This window comes from Vulpes vulpes, chromosome 7 (assembly GCF_048418805.1).
Source record: "Vulpes vulpes isolate BD-2025 chromosome 7, VulVul3, whole genome shotgun sequence".
NCBI classification, from domain to species: Eukaryota; Metazoa; Chordata; class Mammalia; order Carnivora; family Canidae; genus Vulpes; species Vulpes vulpes.
The window spans coordinates 7,977,982-8,000,002 of NC_132786.1; the positions used below are offsets into that span (position 1 = coordinate 7,977,982).

Sequence of the window (22,021 nt, forward strand, 5' to 3'; positions counted from 1 at the left end):
TCAATAACAACTTTACATGGAAAGAAAAAAATCATATTGATCCATCTTATTTCCCAAAAAAGATATTTCCCACTACAGTCTAGAGGCAAATTGTACAGCAATTTCTACCACCGGCTTTTCCCTTGGTGCACGCAAACCCAGTTTCTGCTTCGCGCAAAATGGATTTCAAGTTTAGATGGTTATAACAACTACTTCAACTTATCTGAGCTTCCTAGAATAATTAATCATGATATCACCAGTGGCAGGGCCCATGGGTTGTCCACCTAACAGCCCGGATGAAGTGGAAATGAAAGCACAGGCAGAAAAGAACCTTAGAGAAGAGATTCCTTTGTGTGCAGAGCAGGGGAGCTTTGTCAAGTATGCATCACCCACACCCCAACTCCCGATCCAAACACATAAAGACTGTCGCAGTGAGGAACGTCACACATGGGGAAATACTGCTCATCTCTGCCCAAGAGAAAGCCTTGTCACCAAGCAGGAAGACATGCAGTCTACTGCAGAAGCGTGCTGGATCTCCTGGGCCTGAAGAATGCTCAGTCGAGAGAAGTAAATGGATAGTGTGATAGGTTACACCCTCTAGGAGAACAATAAAGACGTTAATGGCTTTTGGAAAGGATTTTAGGGCCTTCTGGTCTGGTCCTTCCACTGAACCAGTGGAAGTGCCTTCTTGTTCGCCAGGCCTCTCCATGATGTGCTATCTGCTACTTTAGAAATTTGTATCTTCTCACCTCTCCCAACTACAATGCAATAAAGAAGTTCCTTAATGTCAGGAAAGTATCAAGGGTCAAGAAGAAGTCTTATAACCATACATTAAGTGATGACTGTCTTCATTTCAGTGCCCCTTAGAGTGCATAAAAGGAGAGAGAAAATAAGTCAGGCAAGCAATCGCGAACATCAAAATTCTGTCATCCCTGTTGCTGATGGTGAAGTTTAGCAAAGGAAAAACAAAGCTAAGTCTACCACCAAATGTAAAGGACAAGTGCAGGGTGCCACTTCCATCCAGGCTAGTGAAAAGTACACCACACTTGCATTCAGGAATTTTGAGGTCGAACGGTACCTTTGGATGGACTGCTTTACTTAGTGGTATATTTAATAATATACGAGGATCAACATTTTTTCTTCCTTTTTTTTCTTTTAACAATATAAAGCAAGCCAAGGGCATAATCTTTAGACTGTATTTACTAATACAGGAAAAGGAAGAGGTGTCCGTCACTCAAGTCCACAGGGAACAACAATGGGTAACTCAGCGCTGAAATAAAAAATCTAGTGAAAATAGCTACTCCTGTAAGTTACACACAAGGTGGGGATCCCTGGTGGCTCAGCAGTTGAGCGTCTGCCTTTGACTCAGGTCGTGATCCCGGTGTCCCGGGATCAAGTCCCACATCAGGCTCCCTGCATGGAGCCTACTTCTCTCTCTGCCTTTGTCTGTCTCTCTCTCTCTGTCTCTCATGAATAAATAAAATCTTTAAAAATATTTTTAAATGAAAATGAAAAGTTACAAGGTACTTTCATCTACTTACGTAGGAAAAGGAAACGCAGAAAACATTGCATGGAGGTTAGGTCAGCTGTTCGAGAGGAAAAGCATAGGCAGAGCTGTTACAAGCTGTTCTCTATAAACCACATGCATAAGGAGGCATTTGCTCTGGGCTCGAGGATACAGGCCAAACCTTCTGACTTAGCGATGCATAAACTAGTCAACCTCTATGGTCAGCGTCTCTGCTGCCCCATGATGCGCACTGATGGAGCTATCAGTGACTACCTAGAGAGGGGTTAGTGTCAGCAGCAGCTACGACTGTTGTCTTGGCAGTCTTGGAGCAGCTAATACCACTGACAGAAACAGCCCTAAAAATTATGTGAAATCAACAAAACTTAAATACACCTCCTGCCCTTCCATCTCGGTCCCCGCTACCGCACCCCAACCACCACCAAGAAACGTATGGGAAAGAAGCAGTGCAGCTCTTTTTAAAAAGAAGAAATCTGTTTTCTAAATAAAATGACAAAAGAGCTAAAAGGAAAGGGAGTTTAATTAAACTTCATCGTGCTTACAAAAAAGTTCCCCTATTCCCTATCAAATCTGAGCTGACAGGCGTGTTATTTAATTGCCCATAAATGAGCTTCTTTAAATAGCACCTATTAATACCCCAAACTTTAGCATCAGCTTGTGCAGAAAGAGAGAGAACCTTGAAATGGCTGAAAAGCAATATGAACTGCTTTCTTAAAACTGCAACAGAATGTGAAATGAGGAGAAGCCGTGAAGAGAAAAGCCCTGCTACCTTCTTCCCATGCTGAACCACCTAGGCCCTGGACCACCAACTGCAAAGTCAGAGGCTAATCTGAACTGATGTCAAGGTAAAACATCTGCTTTGTCAGAACCCCCGCGAGAGCGAAAGATGAAGCTCAAGACATTACTGAAACCATAATCTGTACCAAAAGAAGTAATACGGGTCTAGTCAAGTGTGGCTCATGCATAATTTACCCCTGGAATCTAACACATTTCCCCCTAGATATGCTGTCAGGGTCTCAAACCCAACATAGCTAAAAGGCACTAGAAATATACCTCCTCCGTAAACCAATTCTCCCTGGCGGCTTGCCTCTTTCTGTATCACCAATTATCCTAGTCTTGAAACCAAAAAATGACTTCTCCTCCCCTCCTTCAACCAAACAGCCAGCCCATCATCTAATGATAATAACGGCTAGCATTTATCAAGGGGAAGCCATGAGCCGGGCACAGTACCAGGTACTGCTAGGACACACACCAGCTCACTTAATCCTTACACCTAACCTCTAGGCAGATCCCATTATCCCATTACCCCAGAAGGAGACTGAGGTGCAGAGGTTAAGTGCATTAAGTAGCTTGATAAAGGTCACAGAACACGTAAGGAGCAAAATGCAAACCAAACAGAAGTCTCTCTGCCCGGATATTACACTGTCAAGCCTCATTCTGCCCATTTAGTTTTCCACTCCCAATGCCCCCACTCTGGTTTGGCTCTCTTAGCTTCTACGTACACTACTGAAATGCACCCCCACCCCCAGCCTTCACACACCCTCCACTCCAGTGTCTCTTGCCCAGGGGTGCCAGACTAAGCTTCCTGAGCGCCACTTTGTTCATGGCACGCTCCTCTCCCTTAAACATCTTCACCGAGTCTCCACTGCTCACCAAATACTACAAACTGCCTACAAAGACCTCCATAATTGGGCTTTCCCCCCATCCTACTGAAAAAATCTAACTGTAATCTATAGCGAAGTCAAACTCTTTGCCAATCTCCAAAAATACACTGTGAGTTTCCATTTTCTGACTATGCTCCAGTCATTAATCTCACCTAGTACACTGTCCCACTCACTTCAAGGCCCAACTCAAAACACATCTTTGTTGTTATACTTTCTCCCATAAGGATGGAAAAGCCAGAAGAAGAAAAGAAGTGCTATTTCTGATGGAGAGCTTTGTCTCCCTCCGTGCCTGGCCCCATCCTAAGAGAAATCGGCATGACAACCTGAGTTCTACTACCATCTCCAAATTACAGGGAATTCAAGCGTAGCGATGTGGCATAGCTGGTAGGTGTGAAGTCGACATTCTAACTTACATGGTCACTCCTTCTGTTAACCATGTGGCTCTGGTAACTCTCAGAAGCGAATGTTTTCCCTTCCTAATGGGTGGACTAAACCAATTGCCTCTGAATCCAATATCCCCCAAAACAGGACAACCCAACACCATGTACCTTCTGACGTGATACAGTAAGAAGTCCACAACCCAGGGGGTGCCTGGGTGGAGCAGTTGGTTAAGTGTCCATTGCTTTCGGCTCAGCTTATGGTTTCAGGGTCATGGGATCAAGCCCCGAACTGGGCTCTGCACACATCATGGAGTCTAGTCTGTTTGAGATTCTCTCTCTCCCTCTGCCTTTCCCCTCCCCCAGCTTGCTAGCACACTGTCTCCATCTCTCCCTCTAAAATAAATAATGTTTAAAAATTAAAACTGCAACATATGTATGAAGCATTCTTGCACCAAAAAATTAAACCTGAATCTAATGAACATTTGGACTCAGTAGGTCGGGGGGGGGGGGGGGGGCTGGGGGCCTGGGACCTGTGTTTCTAATCTGTTCCCAGGAGTAACTGTGCTTTGGATAACGAAAATCTAACAAGCATCTGGGTCTAATCACCATTTTACAAGACACAGGAACAGATTAAACAACTCAGGGCTGAGGCTACAAATGAGGAAAGTGAGGTACTTGCCTAGGGGGTAAAATTTAGGCCAAAAAACACAAAGGAGACAAATATTTTAATACAATAATTTTTAAAATCAAAATGAATCCGAAAGACCCATGATGAACACAGTATCCCAGTCTAAACTGAAGAGAGAACCAGGACACCGATATTTCTCCTTGCCTCAGGCTCCCACAGGGCTCCGGAGGCATGGAATGAACAGCATAAGTTATCTGCCAAACCTCGAGTATAAAAAATTCTCCAGGGCAAATGCAGACCTGTCTGGTTTTGAAAATAAATATATACTACGAAACGAGGAGGGGGTTAGAGTTTGTGAGGCTTCAGAAACAGGCACTTAATGCAATGTGTGAAAACTTGTTTTGATATTGAATAAAACCATAAAACAAAATTTGAGGAGGATAGGTAAAATATAAACAGACTGTATATCAGGGGACATAAAATAATTTTATAATTTTGTTAGGTTCATCATAACAGCGTGGTGATTTTTAAGCTCTTACTTATTAAAGTATTAAAGTATAAATGATAGAAGCTAGAATTTCTGGAATCTGTCTTAAAATATTCCAGAAAAAAAAAAAAGGTAGAGAAATAAGATTACTAAAATGTTGATATTTAATGAGGATGGGTGATGACACCTGGGGATTAATTATCCTATTCTAATTTTTATATGATTAAGATTTCCATCATAAAAAAAACTTTAAAGTAATACTTTTTTTTCTTAGGCATCCCTAACATTTACTTTATACCCTCCAATAGGACATAGCACAGAGTGCTTCAGACGTCTCTAATAAAAGTAACTGCTTTTTAAAATCTGTGCCAGGAGCTGTGATTATAAGTCCTAAGTGTGGCAATAATGTTGTCAGATATATAGTATCTGGATGAATAAAGTGGAGTTTCACAACCTGGTATAATCTGCCCAAAGTCACATATCCAGCAAGTGACAAACAGAAAGCTTGGACCCAGACCCACTCGGCCTAGATTTGAAGCACTACGTTGTAATTTCTGTCTATGCCTCATGGGGCTATTGGCAGAAGACAACCTGGGCTCACAGTTATCCACCGTTCTCATGCTCCCTTAGACACAGAAGCCATTTCCAGAGGTTAACATGAGGACCAGCTGGTTTGGAATCACAGCTCTAATACTTATTAGCTGTGTGACCTTGGACAAATTACTTAATCTTGCTGTCCCTCAGTTTTTTCATCTGTATAAAGCTATTAATCTCACGCTAATACGAGATTAATAACCATCTCAAAGTTGTTCGGAAGATAAAATGAGTTAATAAACGTAAAGTGCTTAGAATCGTGTCTGGAACGTGACAAGCACTGATTAAGTGTGATTATTACTATTGCTAAGTTCTCAATAAAACTGAATGACACTGAACATACACGCGCGCGTGCACACACATGGGCCAACTTATACCATTTATTTTTATCTCTTCTAAGTAATTACTTTTGGCCACAGACCTTGAAAGGTAGGCTCCCACCCGGCTTATGAAAGTCAATGTATAATAATCAAGATTAATGTTTCTATATTCAGAGGGAAAAAAAAACTCCACTATTAAAAACCTAGGAACACATGACCCAGGACCGTCACTATAGTATGATTATTATTTTTTTTTTATTTTTATTTATTTATGATAGTCAGAGAGAGAGAGAGAGAGAGAGGCAGAGACACAGGCAGAGGGAGAAGCAGGCTCCATGCACCGGGAGCCCGATGTGGGATTCGATCCCAGGTCTCCAGGATCGCGCCCTGGGCCAAAGGCAGGCACCAAACCGCTGCGCCACCCAGGGATTATTATTTTTAAAGTTTCATATTGAGGGAATTATCATGTTTACGGGATTTTTTAAATCTCCAAGAAAATATCAGGAACTCTGGCTGAGAGGCTAGATGCCCCACAGCAATAAACAGGAGGGAGCCTTGGGTCATAGGCCACGGAGCAGAGAGAATTGGTGCTGAGCCAGAGAATGAAAGCTGAACCCCAGACAGAAGTGAGCAAGAGCAGGGCTCCTGGTAACTGCTGAGACAAGAGTTCTTGTGGAGATGTTGTGCTAAGGTTCACCAACCAAAGTTGCCAGAAGAGAAACCAGAGCCAGGATAAGCAAGGACAAGATCCCCGATGATGAAAGGAACAATCTGAGCCTTAAATCAAATGCATGATGGTTCAGACCAAGCTAGTTGTAACTGCTTATGCCTTGCCTCTTTTGTGGTTCTGTTCAGTCTTAAAGCTACATGCCCCAAGCTGTCTAGTTACACATGTAAGGTGAAATAAATAAGACTGAGATGTTATTAGACCAGCTGGCAGATCTGTCTTCCTTCCCACTAGCTGCCTTTTGAATCATTCACTGCCTAGTTGCCAGAAGTAATTCATTTTAGCTCTGCAAGCACCGAACATATAGTATCTCAAATTTACTTACAATTACTAGCATTTGTTGAACCCTTAGGTATATTGGGCACTACACTAGGAGCTCTACAGCTACCCACTTGATCCTTCAATCATCCAGTGAGGTCTTGCTGTCACCCCTCAGTATGGGTGAGCCTAAGGCTTGGAGAAACCAAGGGCACACTGCCAGCAAGTGCCAGCTCTGTCTGACTTGAGACACCTTGAATACCACACTGCCTCCTTTCTCCTGTGCTATTAACAGATTGTTTAGTACAAAAAGGGTGAGGAACAAGTGAGAGAGGACTGCAGGTAACTGCTGGCATGATGGATTGAAGAACCTGGAGCATAATCTCCCCCAGGGAGCCCAGAAAGCTTGGGAAGAGCAGCTGAAAGGAATGAGCAACACTTAAATTCTCTTTACTTTCAGCAAACAGGGTCATTTCCTCCTCTTCAATTGCTCTCAGAGTCCTGAGAGTAGTCCCTGCTGCTCCTATTGACTCCTGCAACCAGCTGTGGGGAGATTACACAGGGGGGAAAGTATCACAGGTTTTTTTTCCTCAAAACTGAGGGGAAGGGAGAAAAGAGAGGAAAGGAATTCTCAAGGGATAAGAAAACTTACAACTATAGTAACAATGGAAAAGAGCCTGCAAATAAATACCTAGGTCAAAAGACAAATTCAAGGAAGCAGCCAAAAATGGGGCAGATAAAAATAAATATGTGCAACTTTTTCCAATTCTGTTGCAGAAAAAAAGTTTTCCTTAGAAAAACCATGAAGGGCAGCCCGGTGGCTCAGTGGTTTAGCACCACCTTCAGCCCAGGGTGTGATCCTGGAGTCCCGGGATCAAATCCCACATCAGGCTCCCTGCGTGGAGCCTGCTTCTCCCTCTGCCTATGTCTCTACCTCTCTCTTTCTCTCATTAATAAATAAAATCTTAAAAAAAAAAAAAAACATGAAATCCTATTATTAAAATCTTAAAATCAATGTTAAAATACAGGCAATTGTTATTATTGTCATGTGAATCCTATATCAGGAAATATTGTTTTCCTTTCAAAGGGAAGAAAAAAAGTCCATCACATGTAATAAAACAATTTGTTTTTTTCAAATGAGTAATTTAAGACATTAGGTTCACCAGTCTTAGAAATTAAAATCAAAGAACTTCAAATTCTCTAAGATATTAACGATTATATGCTTATCTTCTAGAATACTACTGAGCAATATAAAAGAATAAACTACAGATAAATCCGACAGCACAGATGAATCTCAAAGTCATTGTGCTGAGGAAGAAGCCTTTCAAAAAAGAATGCATAAGGACACCTGGGTGGCTCAGTCAGTTAAGTGTCTGTCTTCGGCTCAGGTCATGGTCCTGGGGTCCTGGGATCGAGTCCCACGTGGGCCCCCTGCCCAGTGAGGAGTCTGCTTCTCCTTCTCCTTCTCCCTGCCCTACTCATGCTCTCTTGCTTAATCCCTAATAAATAAATAAATAAAATCTTTAAAAAAATACGTATTATCCCATGTATATGAAGTTCTGGAACTGAAAAAAGAATATGATGGGGGAAAAAATCAGCACAATGGTTACCTGAGGAGGCAGGGAACAGGGACTGAGGGTGAAGGGACATGAAGAAACCACCTGGAGTGGGGCGCCTGAGGGGCTCTCTCAGTTAAGCCTCTGCCTTTGGCTCAGGTCATGATCCCAGGGACCGAGGGATCAAGCTCGGCATCAGGCTCCCTGCTCAGCCCACTTCTCCCTCTGCTTCTCCCTCTCTGCTTCTCCCTCTCTGCTTCTCCCTCTCTGCTTCTCCTTCTCTGCTTCTCCTTCTCTGCTTATGCTCTCTCTCTCTCAAATAAAATCTTAAAAAAAAAAAAAAAAACACACACACACACACAAAAAAAAACCTTGGAGTGATGGCAACATTCTGTATCTCACTAGGAATCTTGGTGACACAGATGTACACATCTGACAAAAGTCAACCAATGTACGCTTAAGACCTGTATATTTCATTGTATGTTAACTGTATAACAATGGGGAAAAAACCCACTATAAGCAAACAATGAACTCTAATTACTGATATGCATCTTTGAGTATTTAGGTGGAAGTGCACAGACACCTACAAACTACTTTGAAATGCATCAAAAAGACAAGGAAAGATGGACAGAACATGTGATAAATACAGCAAAATCTAGAACCCAAGTAAGGTGTTTATTGTAACATTCTTTCAATTTTGCCACATATTTGAATGTTTTCAGAGAATTTAGGAAAAAACATACTGATCTATGTATTACAAAGAGGTAAGGAGGCAAAGGGAAAGGCAGGGTGAAAGGGAGAGAACCATAAGCAAAAAGGGAGTGAGACAAAGCTATAAACAAAGACATCCACGGAGCAACAATCAACAACACTCAGGAAGTTGTGAAATAAGCATCTTGGTCCCTGGGCAGCGCATTCAACTTTCACCACTAATGTACAGTAAATGCTACTAAGTGTGTTTTAAGGGCTTTATTCCACTGGAGCAGTTAAAACTGCAACAGAAACCGAAAAGCAGAGTTCTGAGAAAGTTTTATGAAAGGAGTGTGTGTCATTAACAAATACAGCAGAACTTACACACTGAAGGGAGCGCTGCTCTCCAGAGCTGTCACCAGCAAAGACAAGACGTGAGGTTTCGAGTATGATTTACCTGTGTCTAACTGCCACATGTCACTAATTTCTCTGAGCCTCAATTTCCTAATCTAGGATATGGAAATCCTATTATTTCTCTCACAGGGTGATTCTGAGGATTCAATGAGACCATACAAATGGAAAGAACTAACCAGCACCAAGCAAAGAGTAATCATTCAACACATTGTTGAATAACTGTTGTTTTTCTTTCCTCTTCATCTAATAATACCAACCCCCTGTGGCACATTTTTTTGAGTTACTGGCCAGGTGAAGAAGAAGAGTAAAAGTGTTTGTGTGGGGGCTGAAGGGACACATGCAAAGGTAAGGAGAAGGATAACAGAGAACCCTCTGGAACACAGGTCAAGTTGACAGGCAATGGAGATGGGACGGGAAGGGACCAGAAGAAAACTAGAGAGGAAGACGAGGGCAGAATCACAAAGGCCTTCTGTGCCAAACTGAAGAATTGGGCCTTTGTCCCCTGGGCACTGGAGAGCCATTTACAGGTCGACTACAGAGGAAGGAGATGATCTAAGTTCTCTTTTGGAAATAATATTCTGATTTCTGATTGCATGATATTACTCCAGGACCACTATTCGCAGACAATGTCAAGAGAAGGGAGATAAGGAGTAGAACAATATTATGACTCCAAAATCGATATACCATACTTGAAAACAGTAGTGTGGTTATGATCACCTAAGTAGTGTATGGAAAGGAACCTAGGAGAGTCCACTATCAAAGGGATGAGCAGAGCAAGAAGACACCCCAGAGGTAATGAAAAAAGATACAAAGAGAATCAGATGTGACAGATATGGATTGAAAAGTATCCACTAAACTTGACAACTAAGAGACGATTAATGACCTTGTCCAGAGCAGGTTCAATCAAATGATGAAATAGAAATCAAATTTTACTAAGTTTTTTCTTAAGTGAAGGGAGAGACTGCAGATGTGGGATATGCTTTCAAGAATAGCATAAATGAAAAAAAAAAAAAGAATAGCATAAATGGAAGAAGAGAGACAGGGCAGTAAATAAATGGAAATACAAAGTTGAAAGAGGGCATGTTCAAGCCACAAGGAGTTTGACAAGTAGGAAGGAAAAGTAGGAAGAGTGAGATTAAAGATGAAGTGAGGGAGAGGATAAGCAATGAGAAATAGGACTTAGATCAGCATTGGAGTGACTGGCCTTGGGCAGGAGGAGAGTGACTTCACCCAATGAGGCAGAAAGGAAGAATATAAATATGTGTGCAGAGGGCGGGGAAGGAATAATGTTTGAGACCTGGAGGAAAGGTAGTTGGCTGGGGAAGAAGAGAAAGGAAGAGTGTTCCAGGAAGGCAAAAGCCCTCCAAGGAATCCCAAAACAGAACTTCATGGAAAGTGAACTTCTTCCAAAGGGACTTGAAAATTCTATAGGCTAAAGTGCAGATGTGGCGATGCTGAAGATGTACACACAACTCATAGAGTTGGGTCTGAAAATAATAGTAGAAATGCCTGGGTGGCTCAGTGGTTGAGCGTGTCTGCCTTTGGCTCAGGGTGTGATTGATCCCAGGGTCCTGGGATCAAGTCCTATACCAGGCTCCCCAAAGGAAGCCTACTTCTCCCTCTGCCTATGTCTTTGCCTCTCCGTGTCTCTCATGAATAAATAAATCTTTTTAAAAAAAAATTGTTTAATAAAAAATAAAAGCAATACCAACCTGTACTTTTTAAAAGATCACTCTGGCAGTCGTGGGGAAGTAAGACAAGAGTTGGCAAGGAGAGAACAGTTAGGATACACTGAATAAGAATCTAGGCAAGAGATGACGGTACTGTGGTGGTGACAGAGGAGCAGGCAAAAGAAATCAAACACATTCAGAGATTTAGAAGAAGCAAAATTCACTTAGAATGCATAATCTGAATGCAGGAAAGGATGAACGACAAACGAGGGATGACGTTCACATTTCCAGTGGGGGACGTCAGATTGATGGTGAATGGTACCGACCGCTGAGAAGGGCAGGTGTGGCAAGAAAGCTTGTGATTTTCAGTCGCTGAGCTTGAGGCACTGGGGAGGCAGGCAAGTAGACATGTTAAGTAAGCAGTTGCATGCATATATAGGTCTGGAGCCCCAGAGAGGTCTTCATGGAAACAAACCTGGGATTTGTCTATGAACAGGTGGAAATTGCAGGCACTATGAGTAGAAGACATTACACAGGGAGAGGACACTATGTGAGAAGAGGACCTGTGGCAGAGTCCTAAAGAACTGCTTCCCTCAGGCCTGAGTGGAGGGGAAGAGCCAATGATGAGAGGGACCAACAGCCAGACTCAGAGGAAGAAAGACAGGAGCCAGTGAAAAAAAGCATTTCAAGGACAGTCTACTGTGTCTAAAGCCGAGCTGTCAGAAAGAATGAGAAATAAATCTGGTGAGAATAATTCTAACAAAGATTGGATAGGCTAGAGAATGAGTAGGAGGTCGGGAAGCAGACAAAACCTATTCAAACGATTTAACTGTGCAGAGGAGGAGGAGTGAGAGATGGAAAAGACAGGGAGGACGTGTGAAGGTGCAGCTGAGAAGTGTGTGAGGTATTGGATCAAGAAATCTAGGAGAGGAGAAAAGTCAAGAAAGCAGGAAAGAGTGATGGATTTGGAAGAAACTGGAGGGCCCAGGGGATAAGAAGTCTTGGATAGAAATAAGGTTAGAAAACTGGAATAATGGCAGACAGAAATGAGAGGCTGGGACACCAGGGCTCCAGATTTCCAGTGGAACAGGGGCAAGTGATAAGGTTCTCAGCCCCCCGAGGGTGGATGGAGCTGCAAGAGAGGGAAAAAACTGGTAGGCCAGGCACCGAAGCCTAAGCCTAAAGTAGATAAGATCCCAGAAAGCTGGGAGGTTCACAGTTTTATCATACACCCAGGTACGAGCCTCAAAGGAAAAGAGATTTTTAAAAAAAGATTTTATTTATTCATGAGAAACACAGAGACAGAGAGAGACAGAGGGAGAAACAGGCTCCCTGTAGGGAGCCCGATGTGGGACTCGATTCTAGGACCCCAGGATCACGACCTCAGCCAAAGGCAGGTGCTCACCACTGAGCCCCCCCAGGTGCCTTGGAAAAGAGATTTTTATAAGACAACAGAAGATTAATGGTTTGGAATAAGTACTGGGTGCTAAGAGAACATCAGTCCCACCTTACAAACCATTTGAAGGGGCAAGGCAGCTCCTATTCAAGAGAGCCACAGTTAGATTTTCTCAGTGAAGAAACTAGATCAATATAAAGAAAGAATGTGAAGACTACTCTGTGAAAAGGTGGGAGTATATAGATAAAAGAAAAAAAGACAATAAAAAGAAATCATTTGAACATTACCAACAGCTACATATGGAAAGCCCATAGCTGAGCTGACACCATACTCAACAGCGAAAAACTGAAAGCTTTTCCTCACAAATCAATAACAAAGCAAAGATCCTGCCACTTCTATTCGACATGGTATTGGAAGTCTTAGCCAGAGCAACTGGGCAAGAAAAAGAAATAAAAGGCATCCAAACAGGAGAGGAAGAAAAATTATCTGTTTGCAGAGGACATGTAGAAAACCCTAAAGATTCCATACAAAAACAAACTGTTAGAACAAATTTAGCAAAGTTGAACACAAAATCAGCACATAAAAATCCACTGTTTTTATACACTAACAATGAACAATCCAAAAAGGAAATTAAGAAAATAATCCCATTTACAATAGCACCGAAAAAGAACAAAATATTTTGAAATAAACTTAAACCCAAGATGGTGCAAGACTTGTACACTAACTACAAAATACTGCTGAAAGAAATGAGACACACCAATAAACCCATGCTCATGGACTGGAAGACTTAGTATCGTAAAAATGTCCATACTACCCCAAATGCGTTATAAGTTCAATCCCTCTCAAAATCTCAGGGGCATTTTTTGCAAAAATAGAAAAAAAAAAAAATCCTAAATTCACACGGAACACAATGGACCCCAGATAGACAAAAGAATCTTGAAAAAGAACAAAGCTGGAGGCCTCACACTTCCTAATTTCAAAACCAATTATAAAGCTACTAAAGCTGGTGGTGTTGGCATGAACATGCAGATCAATAGAACAGAACAGAGAGTCCAGAAATTTAAAAAAAAAAAAACCTACATATATGACCAGCTAATGTTAAACAAAGACACCAAGATCATATAATGTGGAAAGGGCTCAAAATGGATTAAAGATCTAAATATAAGATCTAAAACTATAAAACTCCTAGAAGAAAACACAGAGGGAAAGCTTCAGAACACTGAACTTGGCCGTGTTATTTTAGATAGGACACCAAAAACAGAAGCAACAAAAATAGAAATAGACAAACAGGATTACATCAAACTTAAAGCTTCTCAGCATCAAAGGACACCATCAACAGAGTGAAAAGGCAACCTGTAGAATGGGAGAAAATATTTGCAAATTACGTATCTCATAAAAGAAAACCTACCACTCAACAAAAGAACCAAGGAACTTGATTTTTAAAATGGGCAAAGGATTTGAACAGATATTTCTCCAAAGATAAACAAATGACCGAACAGCATTTGAAAAGATGCTCAACATCACTAATCAGTAGGGACATACAAATCAAAACCAGAAGATGCTGTATCATACCCATTAGGATGGCCATGGTCAAAATGAAACAAAAACAAAACAACAAGCATTGGTGAGGATGTGGAGAAATGGGAAGCCTCACGCAGTTGGTGGGATTGTAAAATGATGCAGCTGCTATGGAAAACAGTATAGTGCTTCCTCAGAAAATTAGAACTACCCTAGACCCAGATAATCCCAGTTCTGGATATATACCCAAAAGAACTGAAAACAGGATCTGGAAAATATATCCGCACACCCAAATTCACTGTAGTAGCATTATTCACAAGAGCCAAGAGGTGGAAGCAACCCAAATGACAATGAATGGATAGAGAAAATGTGGTTATATACATGCATATATCAGATTAGTATTCAGCCTTTAAAAAGAAGGAAATCCTGCCACGTGCTACACCATTAATGATCTTTAAGATCATGCTAAATGAAATAAGCCAGTCACAGAAGACAAAATACTGAATTGATGCCACTTATCCGAGGTACCCAACGTAGTGAAACCAACAGAAACAGAAAGTAGAATGGTGGTTGCCAGGGGCTGGGGGCGGGGAGAGGAAATGGGGAGTTATGTTATGTTTAATGGGTATAGAGTTTCAGTTTTGTAAGATGAAAAAATCCTAGAGCTCTGCTGCACAACAATGTGAATATGCTTAACATACTGGCTGTACACTTAAAAATGGCTAAGGTGACAAATTTTATGTTATGTGTTTTCCACTATGATTTTAAAACAAAAAGGCCATATGGTACTACAGAATAAAGGAGAAAAGTTTGAGAAAAGGAAGAGCAACAGGACAATAAGAGTTTGCATTGTGAATGCACCCTTGAACATCAAGGGCGGAGAGAGAGCAAAATGAGGCCTCCAGGCTTACTGCATTTCTGTTCAAGATCTCTCAGATCTAATTCAGAACGAGTGGGCTGTTTTTCAAGTCTCAAGACGACACTGGCAAGAAATTATGAGGGTATGTACAAGACATCCTGAACAGGGTACATGGTTATTTCCTCAAATCTTCGCCTAGTAGCAGAAACAGCACTGACTCTCAGGGTGTGGGAGGGTCCTCCTGCTTGCATTAGCCGGGGCCTGGACTGGGTGTTCCTGCAAAGGGAATCCTAGTTCCCATTGTGGCAGGAGGTATAAGGACTCTAGGGTAGTTAGAAGAGGGACAAAGGGCACACGTTATATGTTTCATATTGCATTTGTCAAAACATTTCCCCTATATATATGTTTTTTAATAATACAAATTTTAAGCTTCTCAGGTCTGTTCTTTACATGCTAGCTAATGGAATTAAAGCACTGAGCCTTGAGAATACTTAGGTCCCCCTTAGGGGGGATATGTTACCTTTAATCTACAGCTACAAAAAACTAGACACCATGTTGCATCCTCAGATTATCCCTGACTGAGGCAAAGGCAAATGGAGACAGTTTACAAAAATATCAATATGAATTTCCTTTCTACTGACTTCCTTTACAAAAGCTGTCTTCTGCTTAACAAAGCAGTCATTTAAGGCACCTGGACTGCAGTGTCCTTAAATACTTAAGCTGTAACCCTTAATCCCCAAAAGACGACAATTTAATTGGCTCTATTATTTATATAATTTTTTATACAAAAATTTTCTTTAAATCTTATTACCATGTTAAACCAGAGGGGAGCTCGGGCACTTTCTTCTGCTCTCAGGCCTGGAGACTAATAAAACCCAGGACTGCTGAATTCCATATTCAAACAAAAGGTGTGAATGTCTTAGTCTCATTTAAATTCACCCAGGCTAATGGGATAAATGTGGAAAGTCACAGGGGCTGGAGCTAGCAGAATCAGTCAGGGTCTAACACAGCAGTGATAACAGATCATAGTTAAGAAACTGAAAGAATTTTATAAAATCCCAAGGAGACAGGGGAGTTCAAACCCTTCTACTCAAAACTTGGGAGTTGACTTCTCTCCCTTTCTTCAGCTTCCGATCTCACTACTATCATCCAGAGTTGATGGCTCTGCTAGTACAATTTTCCAGGACTGGTTACAACAAGAAACCTTTGTCTTTGCACTTTTATCATAGATTTATCTTTTACGCCATGATGTTTTACAGAGAAGAAAGAGCTCAGTCGAGCAAGATTTGACCTCAGGCCCCTTTAGGTGGTTTTGGTGTTGGAGGTGAAGGAGGGGTGGGGAATATTATGTATTTACCAGTGTTTTCCATACAGCCAATGGCCTCCCCATGTCAGCAGGCAGATCCCAGCTGTCGTTTTCTTCCAGTGATTTCTAAGTGTTTTAAAGAACACCGTCATCTTCTCCTAAAGATTTGCTAGGTTCACAGAGGCAGAAAAAGAAAAAGGTAAGTACCTAAGCTCACCATGTAGAGCGCCGAGTGCCTTCCATCCGCCCATCCTCTCTGCTCTCCTTCCCTCACGTCTGTTCCTCCTTACCACACCTCCGGCCTCGTCCCGTCTGCTCCCTTGTAGGCTCATCAACTTCATCTTCTCACTGCCCACCTGCCTTTCTTCTTTCTTCACTTCTTTCTACCTAAACTCCCTTCTTGCCTCTCTGCTCACCTGTGTCTCACTGTATCAGAAGCAAGCGGAGAAGAGCAGAGAAGGGAATTCCAGGCTTCCTGCATTTTCTTCCTCCCTAGTCACTCTACCACTGTTTTAAGAGTATTTGTCTACTATATACAAAGGCCTCAACAATAAATAAGTACCAGAGAAGGCTTATTCAAAATAGAGGAAGACACTAGCCCCAAAATAGGAAAATAAGCGGAGAACACGCACAGGAAATTCAAAGGGCGAATGCAACTGTGTGAAAATGTTCAACTTTCTAGGTAGTCAAAGACATGCAAATCACAAAGAATTAGCACTGTTCACCTCTAAAACCAAAAATTTTTAAATGATCATATTCACTGATGACAAAATGAGATAGACACGCTCATGCACTGCTGTAAGCAAAGGAAGTTCACACAACTTTATTAAAAAAACCAAGTGACAATATATATCCTTATTCTGTTTGTTTTCTTCACAGCTTTTACCATTTGATGATCCTTATTTGCTCATTTATTAGCTTATCCCACTAGGACTGTAAACTCCACAAGAGTAAGGACTTTGTTCTGGTCACTGCTGTATCCCCAATTCCTAAAATCAGATCTAGCCCCCACAACCCATTCAGTGCTAACTGCTGAATGTCATGGGGTTCAGGACACACCACCCCAAAATAGGGCAACTTAGCACATTGAATATTTTATTTTTTAATTTAATTTTTTTTTTGCATATTGAATATTTTAAGCTAAAGGAGTCTGAGACAATGAGTGACCAATCATTGACTCATTGTCCATGAGTGACAATGGTCAGAGTGACCAATGAAAGGTCACTCTGACCTCCCCACCTGATGCTTCTTTCCTGAAATAAGTCCTAAAACCCTCACGTATGAGGTTGCCCTGCTTAAACCCAGAAGGGAGCATCATCTCTGGAGACACGGGGTTGCCAAGAAGAATCCTAACAGGCCTTGCTAGGCTTCCCGTTTTCCTCATACTCAACCTAGCATATTCCTCCATGACTGTCCACTCTTCATCAAATTTAATGTTCTATCCACTGATCACTACCCTGTTCCTTGGCTATAAACCTCACTTCCTCACTTGTAGGAGGTGAGAGGAGAAACCAGCCAGGTTTGCACTTGGGCGACTGAGTAAGGATTTCAATCATTAGATTTGGGCCGCGGGTTTGTGGAGAAGGGTAGTGTGTGCAGTTGAGAAGATGCTGGATTTGAGACGCCTGCAGGATACCCAAGTGGCTCTCCAAATGACCAGTCTGGATTTAGCAGTTTGAAGCCAGGAGAAATTGGGTGGGAGATAGAGATCTGGGCCTTGTCCTTGTGGAGGAGGTCCAAAAACCACCGGAGGCAAGGATGGGGGGCGGGGGGGATATGCCAATAGTGTTAGAGAACAACCTGAGAGTTGATAAAGTCTGTTTACAGGCCATCCACGAGCCAATGGAACTCCTTTTTTGTTACAAAACAGTGCTTCATTCACAAAAACGTGGAAACACTTTTTTTCGCAGGCAAGCGAGTATAGCGGAATGAGCAGCGGTGCAAGGATCCTGAGGCCTAGATGCCAGGGCAGCTCTCTCACTTCCAGGCGGTGAGAGCCTGGGTAAGTCATTCGGCCTCCACCTCCCTTTCCCTGTTAGTACAATGGGAAGACGGCATCTGCTCTGATCAACTCAGCTGGCTGCAAAAATCACACCTGCTGGGGCTGTGAACCCAGGTTACTCGTTAGTAAAATGAGGATACGGCACCTGCTCTGATTCAGTGATCTGGATAAAAAGATCTCATCTGAAAGACCTGGGAAGGCACTTTGTGAGTTGTTCCGTATTTGAGCGGTCTCGGCAATGTGCACTCTATCAGCCGGCGATGCCTACTTCCTCTAAGGACCCGGCGGTATTCCTACTCCTCAATCCCGGTAAGATCTGAACGGGAGGCGTTCAAATGAACATCTCGCGTCTGGGGCCTCCGGGTGGCTCAGGGGTCGAGCACGTGCCTTCGGCCCAGGGCGTGACCCTGGGGACCCGGGATCGAGTCCCGCGTCGGGCTCCCCGCGTGGAGCCTGCTCCGCCCTCTGCCTGGGTCTCTGCCTCTCTCTGCCTCTCATGAATAAATAAACAAAACATTAAAAAAAAAAAAAAAAAACCTCCCAATTTCTCGTGGGCAGGCGCCTCCAGCAAACACCACCAGGTAAAGCACCAGGAATGAATGAACCGACCCATCCACCAAGCCGCCCGGAAAGGCCCAGAGGGGACAGGGGGCGGGGGAGCCGCCCAGGGCAGCGACGGCTCGGCGCGGGGCCCAGCTCCCAGGCCAGCTGCCTCCCGGGGGGACACCCGGGACCCCGGCCCCGCCCCCACCCCGACCCCAGGGGGCCCCCGCCGCCCCGCCCCCCGCGCTGGGGCAGCCCCGGCCGCACCCCCGGCCCCGGGGGAGGCCCCCGCCGCCCCGCCCCCATCCTGCGGCCCCGGGGGCCCCCGCCGCCCCGCCCCGCCCCCCGGAGGCCTCCCGCGGCCCCGCTGCCCGCCCCCGCCCGGCCCCGCGCCGCTCACCCGGCCGCTCCCGCTCGCCGCCCGGGCTTCCTGTGTGCTCCCTCACGCTTCCCCCGCGCCTTTAAGGGAAACCGCGGCGCCGCCGCCCTCGGGTTCCGCTGCGCCCGCCCGCCGGAGGACCGTGCCGCGCGGGAGCCCGCCGGGGGCCGCCCCTTCTCCGGCGCCCGCGGGGTTTCGGGGAGGGCGGGGTCTCGGGCGCCGGCGGGGTCGGAAAACCGAGGAGCCGGGCACGTGCGGGGGAAACAACAGAACAAAACACAAACCCCCCACCCCCGAGCTGCCGGACAGCGGGCGCCCGCGGTGGCCCCGCCGGGGGGGGGGGGAGGGGGGCAGGTGCTGCGCGGGCAGGTGCGCCCCGGCGGAGGGTGGGGGGCGGAGGGCGGAGGCGGGGAGGGCGGGGGGCGGCCTGCGCGGGACACCGAGCGGCCCGGGGCGCGTGCGGGGGGGCCCTGGGGGTGACGGCACCTGCCGCATTTCCCAGCGTCGCTCTCCGGCCGCGGTTCGAGTCCCGCACCCGCGCGCTGGCCCTGGCACCACGCCAGCCCGCCCAGGCCGCGCTCCGCGCTCCGCCCTCCGCCCTCCCTCCTACCGCCTTCCTTCCCCGTCGTTCCTCCAAACACCTCTGGGGCCCTGGGGTGCGCTCCCGCCTGCCCCCGCTCGCCCCGCCGCGGCGCATCCTCCCGGGCCTGCCCACCTGCACGCACAGCGCGGTGCGGCCGACCCTGCCAGGCTCCAGCCCCCACCGGGCCACCCTAGGTCGTGGGAACTCGCCAGCCCTCGCTCCCCTGTCTGCGAAGTAGGGGGCCAAGAAGATCATCATAAAACACATCTTCTGGCTATAAAGTGTTGTGATACCACAGGTGTGGGAGACAGCTCTTGTCACTTCTCTCCTCCCAGCTGTTTGGGACATGAGCTCTTGAAAATGAGCTGCCGCACTGCATCCCTGTAAGGCTAGAAAAATCTGAAGACTACGTGCCGGATGGCCCAATGGGCAGACTAAGCTTTGGGGCTTCCGCAAAACCGTGGTTTCCAAAAATGAGAGACGTTCTCTTGGGATGAACGAACGTACCATAACTTCCCAACCAGAAAATCTAGAAAGAAATTTTCTCTCTCTCCTTTTTTTTTTTTTTTTTTAAGATTGTATTTATTTATTCATTCATGAGAGACACAGAGAGGAGAGAGAGAGGCAGAGACACAGGCAGAGGGAGAAGCAGGCTCCACGCAGGGAGCCCGACGTGGGACTCGATCCCGGGTCTCCAGGATCAGGCCCTGGGCTGAAGGCGGCGCTAAACCACTGAGCAGCCCGGGCTGCCCAAAAGTTTTCTCTTAAAACTTAGGAGAGGAGAACTTGATTTTATTTGAGTTGGAGCCATGGACAGTTGGAAACATCAGGCATCACAAAGCAGGTGCCCAGAAGGCCTGTGAAGAAGAGCAGCAGGTCAATCCACCCGGGAGAAAAGGACACCCCAGGAGAGAGGCAGCCCCTCCATGGGAGGGAGAACACAGACCTGCATAGCATAGCAGGCCTCACTCAGGACCATCCCTCATTGAAAAGTGCTCAGGGGGCCATGGGAATATCCATTAGTTTACATTCTTTCTTTATCATGAAGTCTTTAATTCACTGTGGTGAATGGGGACGTTGATGTCAGCCTGTTGTGTTCCCAGGAGAAAAATCTGGAAACAACTCCCAAGTTTCTACCTGGACTATGAAACTAGAAAAGATGAGACATCTCCACAGAATAAAAACTTCAATATTACATGTGCAAAAGAGGGGGCGGGGGGCATGGCAGCTCTCTGAAAGAGACCTTGTGTTCTCTCCTTAAATCGCACGCTTGTAGAGATAGAAACGGGGGAACTATGACTCAGATATGTCACCTGCAAATGGGAAATATCTGCATCAAAATAGGACTAAGTCATAAATTAGTCATAAATTCATCTTCAAGGAGTTAACTGTGTACCCATTACATGACACGTATTTACTGACATTTTAATGTGTTGCCGTAGTACCCCATTTAGTTTTATAACTCATGCCATTAATATTTTCCCTGTAGTAAGGCTATTGTTGGCCCTTTGGTTAAGCTAACAACTGTCCCCTTGAATCATTTCCAGAGGGACACGGTGATAAACAAGTTAACTAAGGATTGTCCATGCTTTGTAGAACTTAACCTCCCACCCCCTCACTCCCACTCTATGTGGGATTATAGTGAAAGCCAAATCTTAAACATGTAGTTTATAAATGTGTAAGGACACAAATGACTAAAACACAGGAACTTTTCAAATGCTCTTTTCAGACATCCCTACCAGCACTGAGTGTTGGACATGGCGATGCACCACCTGTTGTCCCAGCTGCTGGGGGTGGTCAGACCTTCAGCTGTCAGCCCCGTTGGGGACAGCACCCAATGCAGTGAGCCATCTTCACCAATGTCACACCCTTCTGGAGGTGGCCCACATCCAGTGACTGATCTAGGAGGGAGTTCAAAAGCTTGGTCATTTGGGCCAAAGCAAAACACCTCTGAGAACCCCACAGCTCCTCACAGGGTCAGCCAAGGTTGTCGGACACAACCCAGTTCAACTTCTCCCTCGGCCCAATCTTGTGTCCTCCTCTCCCGTCTTCAAAGTGTTGGTATTGAACGCTAAACACTGGGGTAGAGAGACCAATGACCTCCTAAAGATATCCTTAACCCCTAGAATCTAGTAATACTTTGCAGGGGTGATTAAGTTAAGGCTCTTGAGATGGGAAGATTATCTTGGATTATCCAGGTGGGTCCAATGTAATCACAAAGGTCTTTATAAGAAAGAGACCAGAAATCAGAGAGGCAGGCAGTAGATGTGAAAATGGTAAATAATTTATAAGTTATGGATAATGTTTGGGAAATCTGGGTGAAGAGTATACTGCGAGGAGGGGGTTTATATCAGTTTAAGATACAGAAAGTAATTCCTCCTCCACTGCCAGTGCTTGGATGAAAAATCGAGCATGTAGCTCTATGTAGACCAGAGTCTTAAGGGCCAATCTGCTGAAAGATCTCAGGAAAGGTTTCAATCTTGTTGAAGGGGGTGGGGAATTCAAGAAAGTGATGGTGATGAACCCTACAAAGGTTATGCTCT

The 22,021-nt window shown here is 44.7% G+C and overlaps 1 protein-coding gene across 9 annotated transcripts in view; it reads right to left on the bottom strand.

The window, feature by feature from the left end:
- The window catches only part of AGK (acylglycerol kinase), a 76,131-nt gene extending 56,276 nt beyond the window's left edge, over window positions 1–19,855 (bottom strand). Inside the window, exons 1-2 of one of the 9 annotated variants that reach the window (XM_072762855.1) lie at window positions 19,611–19,855; window positions 16,023–16,140 (exon numbers count right to left, since the gene is read on the bottom strand). In XM_072762855.1, the coding sequence (XP_072618956.1) occupies window positions 16,023–16,123 (101 nt within the window). In that variant the 5' untranslated portion in view covers window positions 16,124–16,140; window positions 19,611–19,855. Of the gene's footprint in view, window positions 1–16,022; window positions 16,141–16,261; window positions 17,140–18,118; window positions 18,592–18,916; window positions 19,055–19,381; window positions 19,439–19,610 lie in introns of those variants that run through there. The other 8 variants (XM_072762854.1, XM_072762849.1, XM_072762856.1 and 5 more) reach the window with 8 other exon arrangements.
- Between the last annotated feature and the right edge of the window lie 2,166 nt (window positions 19,856–22,021).